The sequence below is a fragment of the Gymnoscopelus microlampas genome, assembly GCF_963454915.1.
Source record: "Gymnoscopelus microlampas genome assembly, chromosome: 15".
Taxonomy (NCBI): domain Eukaryota; kingdom Metazoa; phylum Chordata; class Actinopteri; order Myctophiformes; family Myctophidae; genus Gymnoscopelus; species Gymnoscopelus microlampas.
In genome coordinates this window covers 50,357,832-50,377,338 of record NC_139952.1, presented here as the reverse complement: position 1 = coordinate 50,377,338, position 19,507 = coordinate 50,357,832, and the positions used below count along the sequence as shown (strand labels likewise).

At 42.3% G+C, this 19,507-nt stretch overlaps 1 protein-coding gene across 2 annotated transcripts in view; it reads right to left on the bottom strand.

The window, feature by feature from the left end:
• Positions 1–18,874, bottom strand: part of top2b (DNA topoisomerase II beta) — a 70,861-nt gene extending 51,987 nt beyond the window's left edge. The window contains exons 1-6 of one of the 2 annotated variants that reach the window (XM_084081419.1): positions 18,306–18,874; positions 12,055–12,258; positions 10,242–10,335; positions 5,798–5,861; positions 2,822–2,967; positions 1,263–1,360 (exon numbers count right to left, since the gene is read on the bottom strand). In XM_084081419.1, coding sequence (XP_083937545.1) covers positions 1,263–1,360; positions 2,822–2,967; positions 5,798–5,861; positions 10,242–10,335; positions 12,055–12,258; positions 18,306–18,350 — 651 coding nt within the window. In that variant the 5' untranslated portion in view covers positions 18,351–18,874. Of the gene's footprint in view, positions 1–1,262; positions 1,361–2,821; positions 2,968–5,797; positions 5,862–10,241; positions 10,336–12,054; positions 12,259–14,154; positions 14,182–18,305 lie in introns of those variants that run through there. The other variant, XM_084081420.1, reaches the window with a different exon arrangement.
• Between the last annotated feature and the right edge of the window lie 633 nt (positions 18,875–19,507).

Here is a 19,507-nt window from a genome sequence, read left to right as displayed (position 1 = left end):
CAGCTAAATGATGGATAGGAACCAAATGGACCCTTATGTGTCTGTAACTCTGAGAGTGTACAAATGGAACCAAATGGACCCTTATGTGTCTGTAACTCTGAGAGTGTACAAATGGAACCAAATGGACCCTAACGGGTCCATTTGGTTCCATTTGTACACTCTCAGAGTTAAGATAACATTGATTTTACAACATGAATTGGGGTCCCAGAGATAGAAATGCCATTAAATGGGGGTCCGTAGCCCTAATGAATGTCAAACTGGGGTCCTTAAAATGTATCTTTTCAAATGGGGGTCCGCGGGCTAATAAGTGTCCATTTGGGGGTCCTTGACATGAAAAAGTTTGAGAACCACTGGTCTAAAGGACAGAGAGAACAACGACTTTATTACATGACTCTGAGCCACTGAGAACACACAGCTATACGACCCTCTGCCATACACTTCTGTTGTCAATAAAGAATATAATATTCATATTACAATATTCATTATTCAGCCATTTATTGCCAAAACCAACTTATAGTTGAGTTAGATGAAGATTCGCCATGCTTGAAACTCTGAACTCTTTTAATCCATTCTTAAGACCAGGGAAAAAGTCTGTGTCATTTTAAGATTTCTTTAGCTATTAAAAAATATATAGATCTGCCTTTTTTAGAGAGAGAGAGCGAGAGCGAGAGCGAGAGATAGAGATAGAGATAGAGATAGAGATAGAGATAGAGATAGAGATAGAGATAGAGATAGAGATAGAGATAGAGATAGAGATAGAGATAGAGATAGAGAGAGAGATAGAGATAGAGATAGAGATAGATAGAGATAGAGATAGAGATAGAGATAGAGAGAGAGGTGATCAAAGCAGAGAAATAATGTAGCCAGTTTAGTGAGACTGCAGATGGATACTATTGTTTCTGTTTGTCCCAAATACATAGTTTATCATCCATCCCCAAATACCTGCTAGTCTGACATTATGCTCCAGATAACCTCTGTACCTGTTGTTACTTTCATCTAATGTGACAACAGTCACTACTAGGGCAGTGGTTCTCAAAGGTCCAGGGTCCGTGAGAAGGGTTTCAGGGGGTCCCCAGCTAAAATGAGTTCAGACTTAATGTTCAGACTCACCTGTTTGAAGCTGTGTTTATATTCTTTAGATAGAGAGACATAGAGATAGAGAGAGAGAGAGAGAGAGAGAGACTCACCTGTTTGAAGCTGTGTTTATATTCTTTAGATAGAGAGACATAGAGACATAGAGATAGATAGAGAGAGAGACTGACCTGTTTGAAGCTGTGTTTATATTCTTTACAGGCCGTCTCCACGGTGAACTTTGTACTGAAGATGTTACAGAGTTTAGCGCCGTAGCCGTTCCTGCCACCTGGGGGCGACAAAGAGTTAAATTAATGCATTATTAACACATTAGCTGCCAAAGACGTATATATACGTCTTTTAATTATCAGCTGTTGTCTGTCTGTTTTTTTTTTTTTTTTGCATTTTTTTATAATTTCAACCCTTGTCGAATTATGAACAGATTAGGAGCTAAAAATGTTCGAAGATTTGCTGCTCCATTCACTTCAATGTTAAAATTCAAACGGACAAACAATTCACTTTGTTTTTTGGTTTAAAACTACTGCTTTTGAGCTATATTGAAACATCAACCAAACATGTCAACGAGGTCAAAATGACCTCGTTGACATTTGTGAAACCACACCTGAATCTCATCTGTGATTAGAAACCATCTGGGGATCAATCATACTGGAGGAAAAAAATCTGTGGCTACGCGAACAGGTACCAAAAACATGGCAAAACCCTGGCAGGCAACAGCTAAAAATCTGAAAAAACTCTGGCAGGCAATGTGTTAAGCCATTGAGACCAGCTATTCAAAAAAATAGCAGATCTACAAGCTCATAGCGCGGCATCTTGTAGATCTGCTATTTGTTTTTAAATCGTTGAATATATATAGATGTTAGTTTTTAAAGCGAACATTTGAACTGTGCAATTGCAATATATCAGTGGTTCTCAAACCTTTTTCATGTCAAGGACCTCCCAAAAAAAAAATATATATATTCAAAGATTTGCACACATTTTCGATGGTACAGTAGACGCTAGTGATGCGCGGGTCGGGTTTTTTGTGTGAAGTGGGCGGTGTGTGGTCATCACAACATGACTCACTTAAAAAAAACATAAATGTGTTTTTTTTTTAAGTCCATACTGCTATTCATAGGACTGCACATGTGTCATGTGTTTCGCTAGCCAATCACAGCAAAGTCAGCCAATCACATAACAGCTAGTGGTCCTCACCACTAGCTGTAATGTGATTGGCTCAATGCAAAAAAAGTATAGATTTGCATTGACTGTGGAAGGGTTAGTGGTGTAGACTGCGTTGTAGACTATTGGCCAATCACGGTGCAGGATTGGTCAGTGTCCACACCTCACTTATAGACGAATCCACGGAGCGCTGCCCTGCGCGCAGCCATTGCTGCTTTGTCACGCTCCGCGGACACGACACCGCAGCAATGGCCGCCTACAGGCAGCTACAGGCAGCGCGTCTGTGGATTTGTCTATAGGGGGCGGTTACACCGCCTCAAAAATCACACCCAGTGTGAAGAGAGTGGTGCCTTTGAATTAGCTTCACGTGACACGTGACAATATGTTGTCACGTGTCACGTGAAGCTTGACCAATCAGCCGCGCTCAAACATACGGACGGACGGACGGATGGACGGACACGGTCAAATGTAGGAGTGGTGCTCTTCTGAGGACTAGACCAAAAAAAGGTTATATGTGCACCCCCCCTGATTACTACATGAAGATAAGGTTGAATATATGGGTTCTTCTTACCTGTGACCTTCTTCTCATCATCATCATAGTTGCTGGAGGTCAGGAGGTGTCCGAAGATCAGAGCTGGGACGTACATCTTCTCATCCTTGTGCTCCACCACGGGGATGCCTTTACCGTTGTTCCAGATGGAGATGGTGTTGGACTCCCTGAGGAGAGCAGGAGGAGGAGGAGAGGAAGGAGGACAACGGGTGATTTACAGAAGCTGTGGGATCTCCTCACAGACACATCTGGGTCACTGACTTTAACCCATTAACACATTAGACTCCCATCCACTTCCTTGTTAAATTAAAACTTAAAAATTCTGTATCTCGGCTCTGAGTACTTTTATTTTTTCATTGAAAAAGTCTGGCAGTCTACTGTAGAAAATAAATACATAATTCTGGCAGCCAATGTGTTAAGATGAGTTAACAACAACGTTCTTGTGAAGCTCTATCTAAATAAAATCTAAATACAAAGTTGAACATGTAAGAAAAAAGGATCCAAAGACAACTGTTATTTGGCTACATGTTCTTAAACATCTTAAAGTATGTTTACATTGTTTGAACAGGTAAGAGCTTTAACAAACAAGAAATGTGAATAATAAGCAAAGCCAGGGGTCTTCAACAGGGTTTTGTTTTTGTTTTTACCTTAACCCCATCCCTTTTCTGAGGTGAACTTTAGCCAAAACTAGCAGATCTACAAGCTCACAACGCCTCACGTTGCGAGGCGTTGTGAGCTTGTAGATCTGCTATTTTTGGCCGAGAGGTATATAGGTGTAGAGGGGAAAAAGAGAAGACGGAGCAACTATCAATGTGGAGCATAATGGACAAACGGTAGCCGTTTTGTCAACAACGCGTCGGGTGCCTCATAATTCACTGGGAAGACAAAATATTGCCAGACTTTTGACTTAAAGGAAGCGTGAGGGTTTTCCAATTCTTCCGTTTGTGTATCATCATTACCATCGCTGGCTTCAGCAGTGTCCATGGTGAAATGTAAAGTAGTAGTACAGACACAACACTACAGCGGTCTCTCTCTCTGTCTCCTCCAAACTCCTCTGTGGTGTGTGTGTGTTTGTTCTGTCGTCTTTTTGTTCTCCCCTGTCGTAAGCACGCATGCACGATGCACGGAAAAACACAACAACGGCTCGAGCATGGCTTCACCCGGACGTGCAATCGGATGTGCGCATATGCACGGGAGTATTTCTGTTTTTATTAACACTTGAATCGCGATACGGCTTTTGATTTCGATACGCTGTACCGTACGTCATTTTCGATTTGATTTCGATACGTATCGAGCATCGTGACACCCTTAAAGCCTATGTGGTACGTAATGTAATGTAACGTAACGCGCCTTAACCGCTTGGCCACTGGCCCCCCAATCGTTGCACTTTTTGACAAAACTATGGATCAAACATCTGTAAATCTGTGTTCTACGACCATCCAAAATCACTATCAGTACTACCGACACCTCTGGCATGGGTCGGGCTCTAAATAAAAGCATGTTAACATCAGTGACGGGCGTAGTGGAGTGTAACAAGAACAAGGAGGTGTTTCAGCAGTCACGTGAGGAGGTACAGTGTGTTTCAGCAGTCACGTGAGGAGGTACAGTGTGTTTCAGCAGTCACGTGAGGAGGTACAGTGTGTTTCAGCAGTCACGTGAGGAGGTACAGTGTGTTTCAGCAGTCACGTGAGGAGGTACAGTGTGTTTCAGCAGTCACGTGAGGAGGCACAGTTTGCAGCCTGTTGGAGGTGAACTGCATGTCAAGTGAGTTCTGCTGCATCACAGCACAGACTCATTAACACTCTGCTCTGTGATGCATCAGGTCTAGAGGGCCTGTCTGTCTGTCTGTCTGTCTGTCATTTACTGCCTGTCCTCTGGAGGGCCTGTCTGTCTGTCTGTCTGTCTGTCACTGCCCGTCTTAAACCACAGGCTTCAACTAACCCAGGCTTCAACGGACTCAGACGACCCCCCACCCCCTTTTTGTCTCCGCCAGGCCAAACGCATGGCGAGAGAGTATGTTTTACCCTCCGTCCGTCCTGTCTGTGTGTTAGCAGCTAATCTCCGGCACCGTCGGCCCGGTCGCTCCGAAACTGTGCACACACACTCCCTGGATGCCAATTCAGAACCTCTGCCCCAATGTTTTCACATGGGCCTGTTATAGCGCCACCAGGAGGCCGATTTGTGCAAAACCCATTTTTTAACACCAGTAAGACTCCCTAATCGGGAGATAAGCGACCGTAGGTCACATATTTTATGTGAGCTGCAGTGGCAGGGGGTCCTCCACTGGGGGCGCCACCCCTTTTGCATCCGTTCTGGAGCACCAGGAGTGGGTGGTCCCCGGGAATGCCCCGTGAGCAGCCCCGTTGGGGTGGTCATTTGGTAATTTGTCCACATGTGCTCATTTTCTACACTTGGGGGTCCCCGAGGCCGCTGGGGGTCCCTGGAGCTCCGGGGGTCCTTGGAGGGTGTAGTTTGGCAGGTAAGGAGTGTGTGTGCAAAATGTGGCATGGATCGGGGCAACGGGTGCGGAGATATGAGCAGGGCAAAAGTGTGACGGACGTGTGTGACGGAGTGACGGAGTGACGGACGGACAGGACGGACACCTGGAGCAGGTTTCTATAGTAAGTGCGACCTACGGTCGCAATTACTCCTACAGATTTTATCCAAACGTCATGCAAATCGGTACACAGTATCTCTATAGTCATGTGATCAACACAGATCTGTCCAATTCCCCATATTCCATCCTCATTGGTTAAGGTTGGCTTCCAAAGTTTGCAGGATTGGTCCGTTTTGAACAAAAAGGCTCAAATCATGAACGCAGCTTGCGATTTCCGTGAATACCAAGGACCTCAACGGAAACAAGTCCTCAAGGACTTTTTTGGACGGACCTTTCAGACAAAGTATTATAAATGTAATTGTGATGTTTTAAATTGTTTGCCTAATAAAAATGTCAATCAATAATAATAATAATAATAATATAATGTATAATATACTCACGGGTCAATGTTGATCTTTATGGTGGACATGTTCTTGTCCCTCTGTTTGTTGTCGGCTGCATTGACTGGAGGATAAAAACACAAACGTTACAATCACAACCTAGAATATAGTGAAAAGACTCTGTAATTCTCTACAATCATACAGTCAAGTACATAGCCACATATTTAGTTGTTTAAGCCATTAAAACGGGAGAGAATCCATGTTTTACACTTTGGCAATTCAAAAATAGCAGATCTACAAGCTCGTAGCGCGGCACTCGGTGCCGCGCTACGAGCTTGTAGATCTGCTATTTATGAAAAATCTTGACAATTTGTGCAAATCTTTGAATATGTTTTTAAAGCGAACATTTTTAACTCAAATCTTTGCTTTTAGTGGGTCACAGAACAACATATCTTGAGAAAAAAAAATATTTTTGGGGGTCCTTGCCATGGGAAAAATTGGAGAACCACTGATATAGAAACCAAACGACAAACATGATATGTATTTGGCCGCAGACCCCCGCTCTCAAAATAGGCCGCTCCAGGGCCCCCCCCAGAAGCAAATACTGGAGTTAAAAATGTTCTCTTTAAAAGAAGATATATAATCAAAGATTTGCACAAATTTTCACGGTTTAAAAAAACAACAGACAGATCTACAAGCTCATAGCCCGACACAGGTGCATTCACGGTTTGAATGGATTAACCCATTAAGACCTGAGGCGATTCTTAAAAAATGTCTAAATCCTAAAAGTAAAAAAAAAAAATCAAAAAATTAAAAATAAAAAAAATTTCAAGATTTTTCAAAAATAGCAGATCTACAAGCTGTGCCGCGCTATGAGCTTGTAAATCTGCAATTTTTTAATAGTCAAAGAAATCTAAAATGACACAGGCGCGTTCCCGGTTTGAATGGATTAAGAGAGGGAACAGATCCTCAAGTCATTTTATCGAGTTTCCAATATCGAAAAAAAAGTCGTCCTGGTTACAAATTGTGCACCAATCACGTTATGCATCATTTACGGTCCTTCGTTTGATGGCGTCGCACGACAAAGATAGCAGATCTACAAGCCCACGATGTGTCAGTCACAGATGCAACACATTGTGGGCTATATTTAGTATAAATATAAAGATAAGCATAAATGGGTCTTTTTATGCTTCAGGGCTTATAGAAAATAAGCCACACACTTCTGAAGGAGATAAACTTAGGTTGACCTGACAATCCCTTCTTTTCCAAACACAAACACTTCTCTCTATAATAAACCATTCAGACCTGAAGCCGACTCTACAAATGTCTTCTAAATCCCAACAGTATTCTAAAAAAAAACTATGTTTCTATATCAGTGGTTTCTCACACTTTTTCATGTCAAGGACCCCCAAAACTATATGTATTTGGCCGCCGACCCCCATCTCAAAATATGTTTAGTTCCAGGGACCCCCCCCACCCAGACGCAAAGATTTGAGTTACAAACGCTCGCTTTAAAACAATATATATTCAAAGATTTGCACACATTTTCACGACGTTTAAAAAAATAGCAGATCTACAAGTTCATAGCGCGGCACCGAGTGCCGCGCTATGAACTTGTAGATCTGCTATTTTTGAATAGCCAAAAGTGTAAAATAATGTTGTTGTTTTTTTTTTAGCTCAAATGAAAAAGTGACACAGATGCGTTCCAGGTCTTAATGGGATAAATAAACGCGGCTCTAGTCATGGTTAACGGTGGAATCCAATCGGACACGGCGGGCCTGTTTGCTTTGGGGGAGGGGGGGGGGGGAGGGGGGGGGTTGTAAATGTGACAGATTTGGAAGGTGACAACGTTCCCTCTGGAGTCTCCTGAGATCTAGTGTGTAATTATAAAGGACACAGTCATCATCTTCACTCACACACAGAGAGAGAGAGAATTACTCCTACAAACACTTAGAATAAACGTGCCAAGATGCTACAGAGAGGAACACAGTTATGAACACAAACCCCCTCGTGGCTTTAACACTTTTAGACCGGGAACGCATCACGTGTCATTTAAAATTGTAACCACTTTAACCATTATCTTATATCAAAAATAGCAGATCTACAAGCACATAGTGCTATGAGCTTGTAGATCTGCTTTTTTAAATTATTTTTAATTTAATATAAATGTGTACAAATCTTTGAATATATATATATTTTTCAAAGCAAACATTTGTAACGTCTTTTGCTTCTGGGGGATTCTACAAATGTCTTCTAAATCCTAACTGTTTTCTGAAACACTTATGTTGCTGTAATATCAGTGGTTCTCAAACAAGGACCCGCAAAATATTATATATGTATTTGTCCGCGGACCCCCCTCTCAAAAAAAATTGTTCCAGGGACCCCCAGAAGCAAATATTTGAGTAAAAAAAAAAATGTTGCTTTAAAAAAATATATATATATTCAAAGATTTGCACACATTTTCAAGATTTTTCAAAAATAGCAGATCTACAAGCTCATAGCGCGGCACTCGGTGCCGCGCTATGAGCTTGTAGATCTGCTATTTTTGAATAGCCACAGTATAAACGAATGGTTAAAATGGTTAAGATCTAAAAATGACACAGATGCGTTCCCGGTCTTAATGGGTTAAGTGCAATATGATCCGCGACAATATCAACTCCAGGGTAATTACACCCGCGGCACCTTATTAGCAGGAGCATCGTTATGGAAAAAAAAACCTATTGGATCTGCCGTCATTAAATCCCCCGTTGGTTTGAGTTCCAACAACATTTGCGATGAGATGAGACGTTGCACACTTATCAAAGCAACAAACTGGTTCACATTATGAACAATCAGTCTGTTTGTGGACGCCGCTGCTTCCTGAGTGGTTAATGTTGTAAGTAACAGGGTTATTATTATTATTTTGCCCCTGATGTAGTTAACGTTGTAAAAACTCTATCTGTCTGTGATGTGAGGTTTACCACCTGAGTCCATATTTCATACTTTCAAAAATGTTCCGATAGCTAAAATAGCTGATGTACAAGCTCACAACACGTTTTCTGATGACATACCCAGAGTAGGGACATCAGGTTGAAAGCGTTTATTTAATCTCCTGAGCCAGCGATATTTATTTTGAAAAAATCCACACAGAACCAGAGATATTGCTATCCAAAGATTGACTGCTCCATTCACTCGCTGGTTAACTTAATATATTACTTAAAAATCCTGTATCTCGGCTCCTGTGTACTTCTTTTTTTTACCATGTATTTTGTGGTGAAACATGCTTTTTTTCAACTGGCTGCAATTATGGAACGGATTACCGCGATCTGATTATGTTTTTTTCCACGATTCTATGAGACTCCTGTGTGTGTAATGAGGGGATAGACAGACAGACAGACAGACAGACAGACAGACAGACAGACAGACAGACAGACAGACAGACAGACAGACAGACAGGCACACACACACACAGACAGACAGACAGACAGACAGACAGACAGACACACAGGCTTTTCATGCCTCAGAAATGCTCAGATAGTGACTCTGCCAACAATAACAGTCACAAGGACAAAGTAATAAATAAGTAAACTCTGTCTAGACAGACAGGCTATCTGCAGGTATCAGCACTTTAAACGTAGGACTTTTTAAAGACCCTTTTAAACCCATGAGTGGAAATGTAAGACTTTCAAAAGAGCTTCTTTTTCTCTTAAAGCCAGACGTGTAAATGTAAGACGGTTATAACACAATGTCCAGGCTTTAGACCAAGCCCACCACCGTTCCTACAACAATAGATGGTCAAGTATTATAAATGCTTCTTGAGAGACAGAGATACAAGTCCAGAGAACACGTTTTGGGGGATTTTTCAGAGTTCAGAAATGAGGCACTGCCTAAGTACACGGACGGACGGAAACTGATGTCGGGGATTAGCCCATTAAGACCTGAAGCCGATTCTACAAATATCTTCTAAATCCCAACAGTTTTCTGATAAACCTATGTTTCTATATCAGTGGTGCTAACATTATTTCATGTCAAGGACCCCCAAAATGATATGTATTTGGCCGCCGACCCCCATCTCAAAATATGTTGTTCCAGGGACCCCCCAGAAGCAAAGATTTGAGTTACAAATGTTCGCTTTAAAACAATATATATTCAAAGATTTGCACACATTTTCATGATTAAAAAAAAAATAGCAGATCTACAAGCTCATAGCGCGGCACGGCACGGCACCCGGATTGAATGGTAAATTGTAAATGGTTTATATAGCGCTTTTATCCAAAGCGCTATACATAGATTGTGCATTACATTCACACACACACACACACACACACACACACATTCATACACCGATGGTGGAGGAAACCATGCAAGACACCAACCTGCTCATCAGGAGCAAATAGGGGTTCAGTGTCTTGCTCAAGGACACTTCTACACTAACTCTGGGGGAGCCCGGGATCGAACTGGAAACCTCACGGCTTCCATCCGGCCCCTGAGCCACTGCTGCCCCGAATGGGTTTAAATAACTCACCAAGGATCTCATCAAAGATCTTGTAGAGTCCAGGAACGTAGGTGATCTCCCTCAGGTTCATCCCTACGTCTTCATCATCAAACACCCACAGTTGCTGCACAGGAGGACAGAGGACAGAGAAGACATTTAACTCAGAGGATAAAGAACGTATGAAGAACATATTCCCAACCCCCTAGTGGAGTGGTGAGGGTATGGCAAGTAGGGCCACAAATAATTGGCAATAAAAAAAATGAATGTAAAAATAATTTCATGGTATTTATTTATTTATTTTTATAAACCTTGACAAATGAGTTTTCATTGTGACACAGATAAGATAAGTAGGAACTTCAAGTATAAGACGTTCCACTGATACAAACTCAATCACAATCTATTGATTGATCCTTAACTCATTCACTGCCTCTGACGTAATTGACGTAATTAACCAATACTGCCACTGACTTAAAAAACGTGATTTTTTTTCACGTGTTTTACCGCAATGGCGCAACGTGCCAATGAGGTGTTTTCTTTTGGGAAAAAAACGTTCAGAACCCAAGATATCATCATTTGAATATTTGCTGCTCCATTCACTTCTTGTTTAACTTATTACTGAAAAAGGCTGTATCTCGGCTCCTGAGCACTTTTTTTTTACTATGTATTTTTCAGTGTTATTTTCAAAAGGCAGACAATTAATGTCAACGAGGTCCAATGACCTCGTTGACATTTGTGAAATCACACAGTGCACAAGGAGTGTGCAGTGTGTGTGCGTGTGTGCGTGTGTGCGTGTGTGTGTGTGTGTGTATGTAAGCATGCACTCTTGTGACACAGTTGTAAAGTGTGACTCATTTCACACGTATGTAAGTTCTCTAACCTAACGTCAAGTAAATCAAAGTAATAATGTCTGCACACAGAATATCGCTTCATTAGCCCCCATTCAAACTAACATAATATACTGTGTATATACAACAACAATATACATAACGTACAAGTAAATAAGGATTACTTACAATTTGATCATGAATGGTGGGGACATAGCATATGCCATCTCTTTTAATCCACTCTAGTGGTCATAATCTATACGTTTTAACCATATATATCAGTTGGAAACTGAGATTAATTTCTCATCCACGATGAGTAAATACACAGAACACAGTCAGCACTGCACTGAAAAACTGTGAAAATAATGATGTAATCTTCCCCTCAATATATTCAGGCATGCAAACAGCCCCGAGGTGAAAAAGGTGACAACATGTTGTTTTCTTTCGGGTCAGGTGTCACACAATTGCCCTATTTGGGTTCAAAAAGGTGACTGTAGCTGAAAAGTGACACTTTTGCATGTCTGTATATGACATAGTCCATCTCATAGCATCATGTGTGTCTATTTCCATATTATGAACAAACAAACAATGATGTAATAATTGTTTATATTGTGTGTATGTGCAGGCATATATGAGTGTGTATTGTCTTTTAGTGTGTCTGCTCATTATTACTGTATGGTTTAGTACATTTATTGCCATTTTTTATTGTCTACTGGGCACTTTTTACTCTTATTATTCTGTGCTGCATGCTGGGACACCCTGAACTCCCCTCTTTGGGGGGGTTGAACAAAGTGTTATCCTCTCCTAATGTAAAAGATTAAACACAGTGGAGACCACCTTGCCCAGTGGTTCCTAACACCGTCTGGTCCTTGTTGAAGACCAGCGGTTCCTAACAGAAGGGGGTGTGTTCTATCGTACCTGGATGTCAGAAAGGGGGTGTGTTCTGCAGTACCTGGGTGTCAGAAAGGGGGCGTGTTCTATCATACCTGGGTGTCAGAAAGGTATGTGTTCTATGGTACCTGGGTGACGGGCTCCACAGAGCCGATGTAGGTGTCTGGACGGAGGAGGATGTGTTCTAGCTGGGTCTTCTTCTGGTAAACGCGCTCCACGGACATCTTCTTGGAGGCGCCGCCTTTCTTCCCTCCGCCGGCGTCCGCCTTGGGTCCGTCCCCCCGCCCGTTAGCTTCCTCCTTTTTGGCGGCATTGTTTTTTTCAAAGAGGGTCTGTTATTAGAATACATGCGCATAACTTTGTTAAAAACTCACAAAGCCTTGAGACTTTTTGCTGCGTTGTTTGTTGTTGTTGTTCCCCGTGTTTCTTCAATATTATTGACCCGTGTGTCTAACAGAAACACACTTTTCAGTATTTACCCACATTGCTCACAAGATCATTGTCCTTCCCACAGCAACACGTTCTGATATGAAGGATAAAGCCCGCACACGTTGTGGTTTAGCTCAACTCACAATAGTGAATGACACTGATCCTACCCGCAACCGTACCTTTTCAATCATGCCATCTTGGATGATAGAGATGGTAAAGAGTTTGTCCACTCAGCCATTGCTGCACTCAAGTTCAAGTTCAAGTAGAGAACAAATAACTCAAAATTGTACTTATGTACAGTACTTAAGTAAATGTACTTAGTTACTTTCCACCACTGGCTGATGTGTGGTTTGTTGTGTACTCTGTGGACTCTATTATGTAGTGTCTGATATGTTGTGTTTTATATATGTGTGTGTTTCCTGTTGAACAGACTGTGAAATGGAATATATATATGGAACAACTGATTATCTTACTACTATATAATTGACAAAAGCTCAGGAAGTTCATCCGGGGTAAGCACAGGATCACTGCATTTGCCCCGAAACTTGCCACGGACTGTTGATCAGAGCTATGGCTATGTTTTAGACATCTTACCTCACCTCCATCTGTGATCACACTATGTTTTAGACATCTTACCCCCCACCTCCATCAGTGATCACACTCTATGTTTTAGACATCTTACCTCACCTCCATCTGTGATCACACTCTATGTTTTAGACATCTTACCCCACCTCCATCAGTGATCACACTCTATGTTTTAGACATCTTACCTCACCTCCATCTGTGATCACACTCTATGTTTTAGACATCTTACCCCCCACCTCCATCAGTGATCACACTCTATGTTTTAGACATCTTACCCCACCTCCATCAGTGATCACACTCTATGTTTTAGACATCTTACCCCCCACCTCCATCAGTGATCACACTCTATGTTTTAGACATCTTACCTCACCTCCATCAGTGATCACACTCTATGTTTTAGACATCTTACCCCACCTCCATCAGTGATCAGACTCTATGTTTTAGACATCTTACCTCACCTCCATCAGTGATCACACTATGTTTTAGACATCTTACCTCACCTCCATCTGTGATCAGACTCTATGTTTTAGACATCTTACCTCACCTCCATCAGTGATCACACTATGTTTTAGACATCTTACCTCACCTCCATCAGTGATCAGACTCTATGTTTTAGACATATTACCTCACCTCCATCAGTGATCACACTATGTTTTAGACATCTTACCTCACCTCCATCTGTGATCAGACTCTATGTTTTAGACATCTTACCTCACCTCCATCAGTGATCAGACTCTATGTTTTAGACATCTTACCTCACCTCCATCAGTGATCACACTATGTTTTAGACATCTTACCTCACCTCCATCAGTGATCACACTCTATGTTTTAGACATCTTACCTCACCTCCATCAGTGATCACACTCTATGTTTTAGACATCTTACCTCACCTCCATCAGTGATCACACTCTATGTTTTAGACATCTTACCTCACCTCCATCAGTGATCAGTCTCTATGTTTTAGACATCTTACCTCACCTCCATCAGTGATCAGACTCTATGTTTTAGGCATCTTACCTCACCTCCATCTGTGATCAGACTCTATGTTTTAGGCATCTTACCTCACCTCCATCTGTGATCAGACTCTATGTTTTAGGCATCTTACCTCACCTCCATCTGTGATCAGACTCTATGTTTTAGACATCTTATCTATGTTTTAGGCATCTTACCCCCACCTCCATCAGTGATCACACTCTATGTTTTAGACATCTTACCCCCACCTCCATCTGTGATCAGACTCGGCTTGTTATTATTATTGTCGTTGACAGCAGATTATGGGTGTTTGTTTGCAGCCGAAAAGGAAGACAGACACTCCCTTCAACGGTTTGAACAGTAGATGGAGAGATGATGGTGTTATTCTGGGACAACCACACACACGTAAAACCACACACACAGACACACACACACACACACACACACACACACACACACACACACGCACGGTGGGTGGGGTCACGCTTCAGTCAACACACTAAACTGACTTTTTTTCTGGGGGGTAAATAATCATAAAACTGTTAAAAACACACCTCTTCAGACATGCCAGCCTTCCCCACTTAAATTCAAATGACCTTTTTTAACACTTTTCCTATTATTTTAACTTTCAGCTGAGTTTTTATCTTTGGCTTTTTGTCTTAATAAAGTGGTTTTATTTTGTTTTTTGCAAAGTGGCTTTTGGTATTTTGAATAGCACTGTGTAAGTGTTATGCTTTATTATTATAATTATTATTACAACTGACACTACTCTTCATGCAAACTAAATAACAACCCAAATAACAATACCAGTCAAAGTGTATTAGCTACATATAGTTTGCGGTAGCCTGGGGGGTAAGTACAGTGTAAGTCTTGTAATTATAGTTTTTTGGGGGGGCTAATTAAATCAGTTTATGCCTTTGTTTGGAGTTTAATTCCATGCACTGTTACGTTATTGCTGGCTTGCTGCTCTACTACTAGAAACGTATTACTAAAAGTCATATTCCAAAACAGTGTGGTCTATTTACTACACAACACCGTCTCTATTCTCTGTGGAGTTTCTCTGCATGTTCTCTCTACAGCCCAACAAACCATCTCACAATTAAAAACACATTCTTTCAGTGCGAGAACTTTTTAACCCATTAAGACCTGGAACTGTGTCATTTTTTGATTTGAGCTATAAAAAAAAAGCATTATTTTACACTTTGGCCATTCAAAAATAGCAGATCTACAAGCTCGTAGCGTGCCGCGCTACGAGCTTGTAGATCTGCTATTTTTGAAAAACCGTGAAAATGCGTGCAAATCTTCTGAATATATATATTTTTAAAGCGAACATTTTTAACTCAAATCTTTGCTTCTTGGGGGGGTCCCTGGAACAAAATATTTTGATGGGGGTCCGCGGCCAAATACATATCATTTTGGGGGGGTCCTTGACATGAAAAAGATTGAGCACCACTGATATAGAAACATACGTTTTTGAGAATACTGTTGAGATTTAGGAGGAGACATGTAGAATCGGCTTCAGGTCTCAATGGGTTAAAGCACATAAATGGAACAGTTACAGTCTGTACTTAACCCACTAGGCCTTTAATGACAGAACACTTCATTCAAACGCAGCACGTCTGTTCTAGTCCATTATGAAGACGCTCAAAAGAACCCAAACAGATGCAGGAGAAACCCTGCTCGACCCCCTTGACCTCCAGCTGACAGCCCCCCCCCCCACCCGCTGTGCCATTGTCACTGACATAGAAACACACTACAGTAGTGTGGTGGTGTTTACCATTATAATGCCTTCATAGCACTCCTTATGAATGTTCACAATTAAGCATCACAACTTATAACAAAGACACTGCATAACTCTGACTTCAGTTCTGGTAGTTATCAGTGGTGGAAAAAGTACTCAAATTCTTTACTTAAGTAAAAGTACCAATACTGCAACATAGAAATACTTTGTTACAAGTAAAAGTCCAGGATTCAAAATTGACTTGAGTAAAAAAGTGGTTAAAAAAAAAGTTAAGTACAAAAGTATTGGCATCAAAATGTACTTAAAGTACCAAAAGTAAAAGTACTAAATATTTGAAAATAGCCGATCTACAAGCTCACATCGCGACGCGTTGTGAGCTTGTAGATCGGCTATTTTCAAATAGCCTAGGTATAAAACAGGGCTAAAGTGGTTAATGTGTGTTTTATAATATCATAATTTATATCTGAAAGTACAATATTTGCCTCTGAGATGTAGTGGAGTAGAAGTAAAAGTATTGGAAATTGGAAATACTCAAGTAAAGTACAAATACCTCAACATCGTACTTAAGTAAATGTACTTAGTTACTTCCCACCACTGGTAGTTACACTGTGCCCAGTCCACTGAGCTTATAATGCATTATGACCAACCCTTATAACACTTCATTAAGCTTGTCATAGATTGTTAGGTAATTAAGTATAAGTGTTATAAAGCCATATAGTAAGTGCATTATAATGCATTATAGACCCAGCCTTAATACAGTTATTACCATTTGGTTCCATTTGCACATTCACTCTGCAGAGTTACAGACCTGTAAGGCTCCATTTGGTTCCTATGAACTATCTATAATTTAGCTGGGGGACCCCCGTGGAACCCCCTCAAGGACCGCTGGGGGTCCCCTTAGCCTAACCACTAAAGACTAGACTAGATCTGGGGGGGGATTTAAAGCTTAAAAAGCCTCAATCAGTGATACAGAACGTAAAACAAGCCCTATCATCACCAAAAACATAAAAACACAGCCAGGGAGACAATGCGTTTCTGTGAGTGAATCTAACACTAGATATCACATTTATTATTCACACACACTGGAACTTATTTACAGGTATTCTGCAGACCTGGCAGGTTTTATAGCGTTGTTGGCAGCTAATGTTTGTAAACATTGGAGTAAAACCAATATTCTTACGTTCTAACACTCAATAACCCTATTACACTGGACCAACTCTGCAATAACACTTTATTACACTCTAATAACACTTTATTACACTCTAATAGCTCTATAATAACACTATTACACTTTAATAACTCTCCCAACACTCCAAGTCGTATTAATCGCATTATTGTAACTTTTTTTGCACACACCGAGCTGGTTTCGAACCCGGGTCTCCTGCTCTGCAGACCAGCAGGTAACAAGCAACTCTTGGCTGTCTTTAAGATGTTGCTGGTTGGTTATCTGTGCCGGTCTGCAGGGCTGGAGAGAGAGACCAGGGTTCGAGTCCAGCTCGGTGTTGCACAAACGTTAGATTAGTGTCAGGAGGAGGAGTGGGATACGAACCCACGCCTCCTCCAAGGGAGCTGGCTCTCTTGGAGGAGCTTTAAGTTACGGCCGGGTCTAGGCTGAGATATATTCATATTTACATTCTACATCATCATCATCACACTGCTTTAAGAATGTAAACCCCCCCCCCCCCCCCAGAAGAACAATCACTGTCTGTCTGTCTGTCTGTCTGTCTGTCTGGGCCTTTAACTCTAGTCCAGTGGTTCTCAACCAGAGGTCCTTGAGGGGGTTCCAGGGGGTCCCCAGCCAAATTAATAGTTAGGAGCCAAATTGACCCCTTGCATGTATGTAACTCTGAGAGTGTACAAATGGGTCCATTTGGTTCCATATTTGTACACTCTCAGAGTTACATGAACACTAATGATGATGATACAGTGTAGATTGGGAACCCCCCCCCCCAAGAAATCAAAATGGTTGAGTCCCTGGCATATCTTTTCAAAGGGGGGGGGGGGTCCCTGGGCTAATATGTGTCAATTTGGGGGTCCTTGACACACAAAAAAAAGGTTGAAAACCAACGCTCTAGTCCAGTGGTTCGTAAACTTTTTCATGTCAAGGACCCCCAAAGTTACACGAATTAGCCCCCGGACCCCCATTTGAAAAGATAAGCCAGGGACCCCAATAAGAGAAAGTGTTTACGGCTCTCTAGCAGTGATTCTCAACCATTTCAATTTCAAGGACCCCCAGTTTGACATGCATTAGGCTACGGACCCCCATTTAATGGCATTTATACCTCTGGGACCCCAATTCATATTGTAAAATCAATGTTAATTTAACTCTGAGAGTGTACAAATGGAACCAAATGGACCCGTTAGGGTCTATTTGGTTCCATTTGTACACTCTCAGAGTTACAGACCCATAAGGGTCCATTTGGTTCCTGTCCATCATTTAGCTGGGGACCCCCTGGAACCCCCTCAAGTACCCCTGCGGGGGTCCCCGGACCCCCACTTTGAGAACCAACGCTCTCTAGTCTATGATGCGGTGTGTTACACTGCTTTATAAAGTTAAACCGGTGTCAGGCTGGTTCAGAGGCGTTTATTAGTCAGACAAACAGACAATGAATGTACACAAGAAGTAAATAAATAGTAAATAAATTAACTTACCACCCAGGTCAGCCCCGCCCCCCCGCTCCCTGCTCCATTAGACATGTTTCTCTTTGTGATGAAGAAGCCTCTGTGTGAGGATGAGGAGGAGGATGAACCAACGTCTGTCCTTCTTTATAACGTCAATACACGCTGAATATAAATAAATTAAAAGCCCCACAGCGTTTTCAGTCGCTTAAAAAGCCGCCAGAAAGCGTTTACTTTTCATATTGTTCCTCCCCTGGCGGCGGGCCTTAGTGAGGAAACAAGGCCGTGGAGGGAGCGCTGTGAGGCGGCTATTGTTAAAACGGAGCGGCGGGGCTTCTGTTGAGGCCTAGTGCTCCTCACACAATAAGATGCTAGCCTGATGCTAACCGGTTAGCCGCTATAAATACTGTACAAAACCAATACAAAGACTCGACGCTGCAGCGACGTTTATGATATAAAAAGTACAATTAATGACAAATGTGTCGTAGCTGGTTTTTCCCCCGAATGCTTGGTATTTAAATGTGTTTCATTGATAATTAAAAACCCGGCTAACGGTCGGTGCTTCAGCCTCCTGTTCCCCGTCCGGCTCCTCCGTCCATCGCTCGAGCGGCGTCGCTCGTGCCGCTGCTCCGCCTCGCGAGCGGGAAACGGACCAATCACATCGACGCTTTTGCTAGACGCCGGCCAATCACGTCGCAGCTTTCAAAGAGATGCCGGCATTTAGGCCAATGGGGGGGCCGAGAGAAGATATAACCCACCGCGAGGGGGTGTACCTACCGTCTGTGGACCGACAGAGGGCGTCAGAGACAAACCCAAACCAAAGCCATTGTAGACCAGGGGTCTTTGAAGTCGGGGACCCCTTAGCTGAGAGAGAGATGAAGCAGGGACCCCTTAGCTGAGACAGAGATGAAGCAGGGACCCCTTAGCTGAAAGAGAGATGAAGCAGGGACCCCTTAGCTGAGAGAGAGATGAAGCAGGGACCCCTTAGCTGAGACAGAGATGAAGCAGGGACCCCTTAGCTGAGAGAGAGATGAAGCAGGGACCCCTTAGCTGAGACAGAGATGAAGCAGGGACCCCTTAGCTGAGAGATGAAGCAGGCCGGGACCCCTTAGCAGAGAGATGAAGCAGGGACCCCTTAGCTGAGAGAGAGATGAAGCAGGGACCCCTTAGCTGAGAGAGAGATGAAGCAGGGACCCCTTTGCAGAGAGAGTTCTCAGCTAGCTAGCTGAGAGATG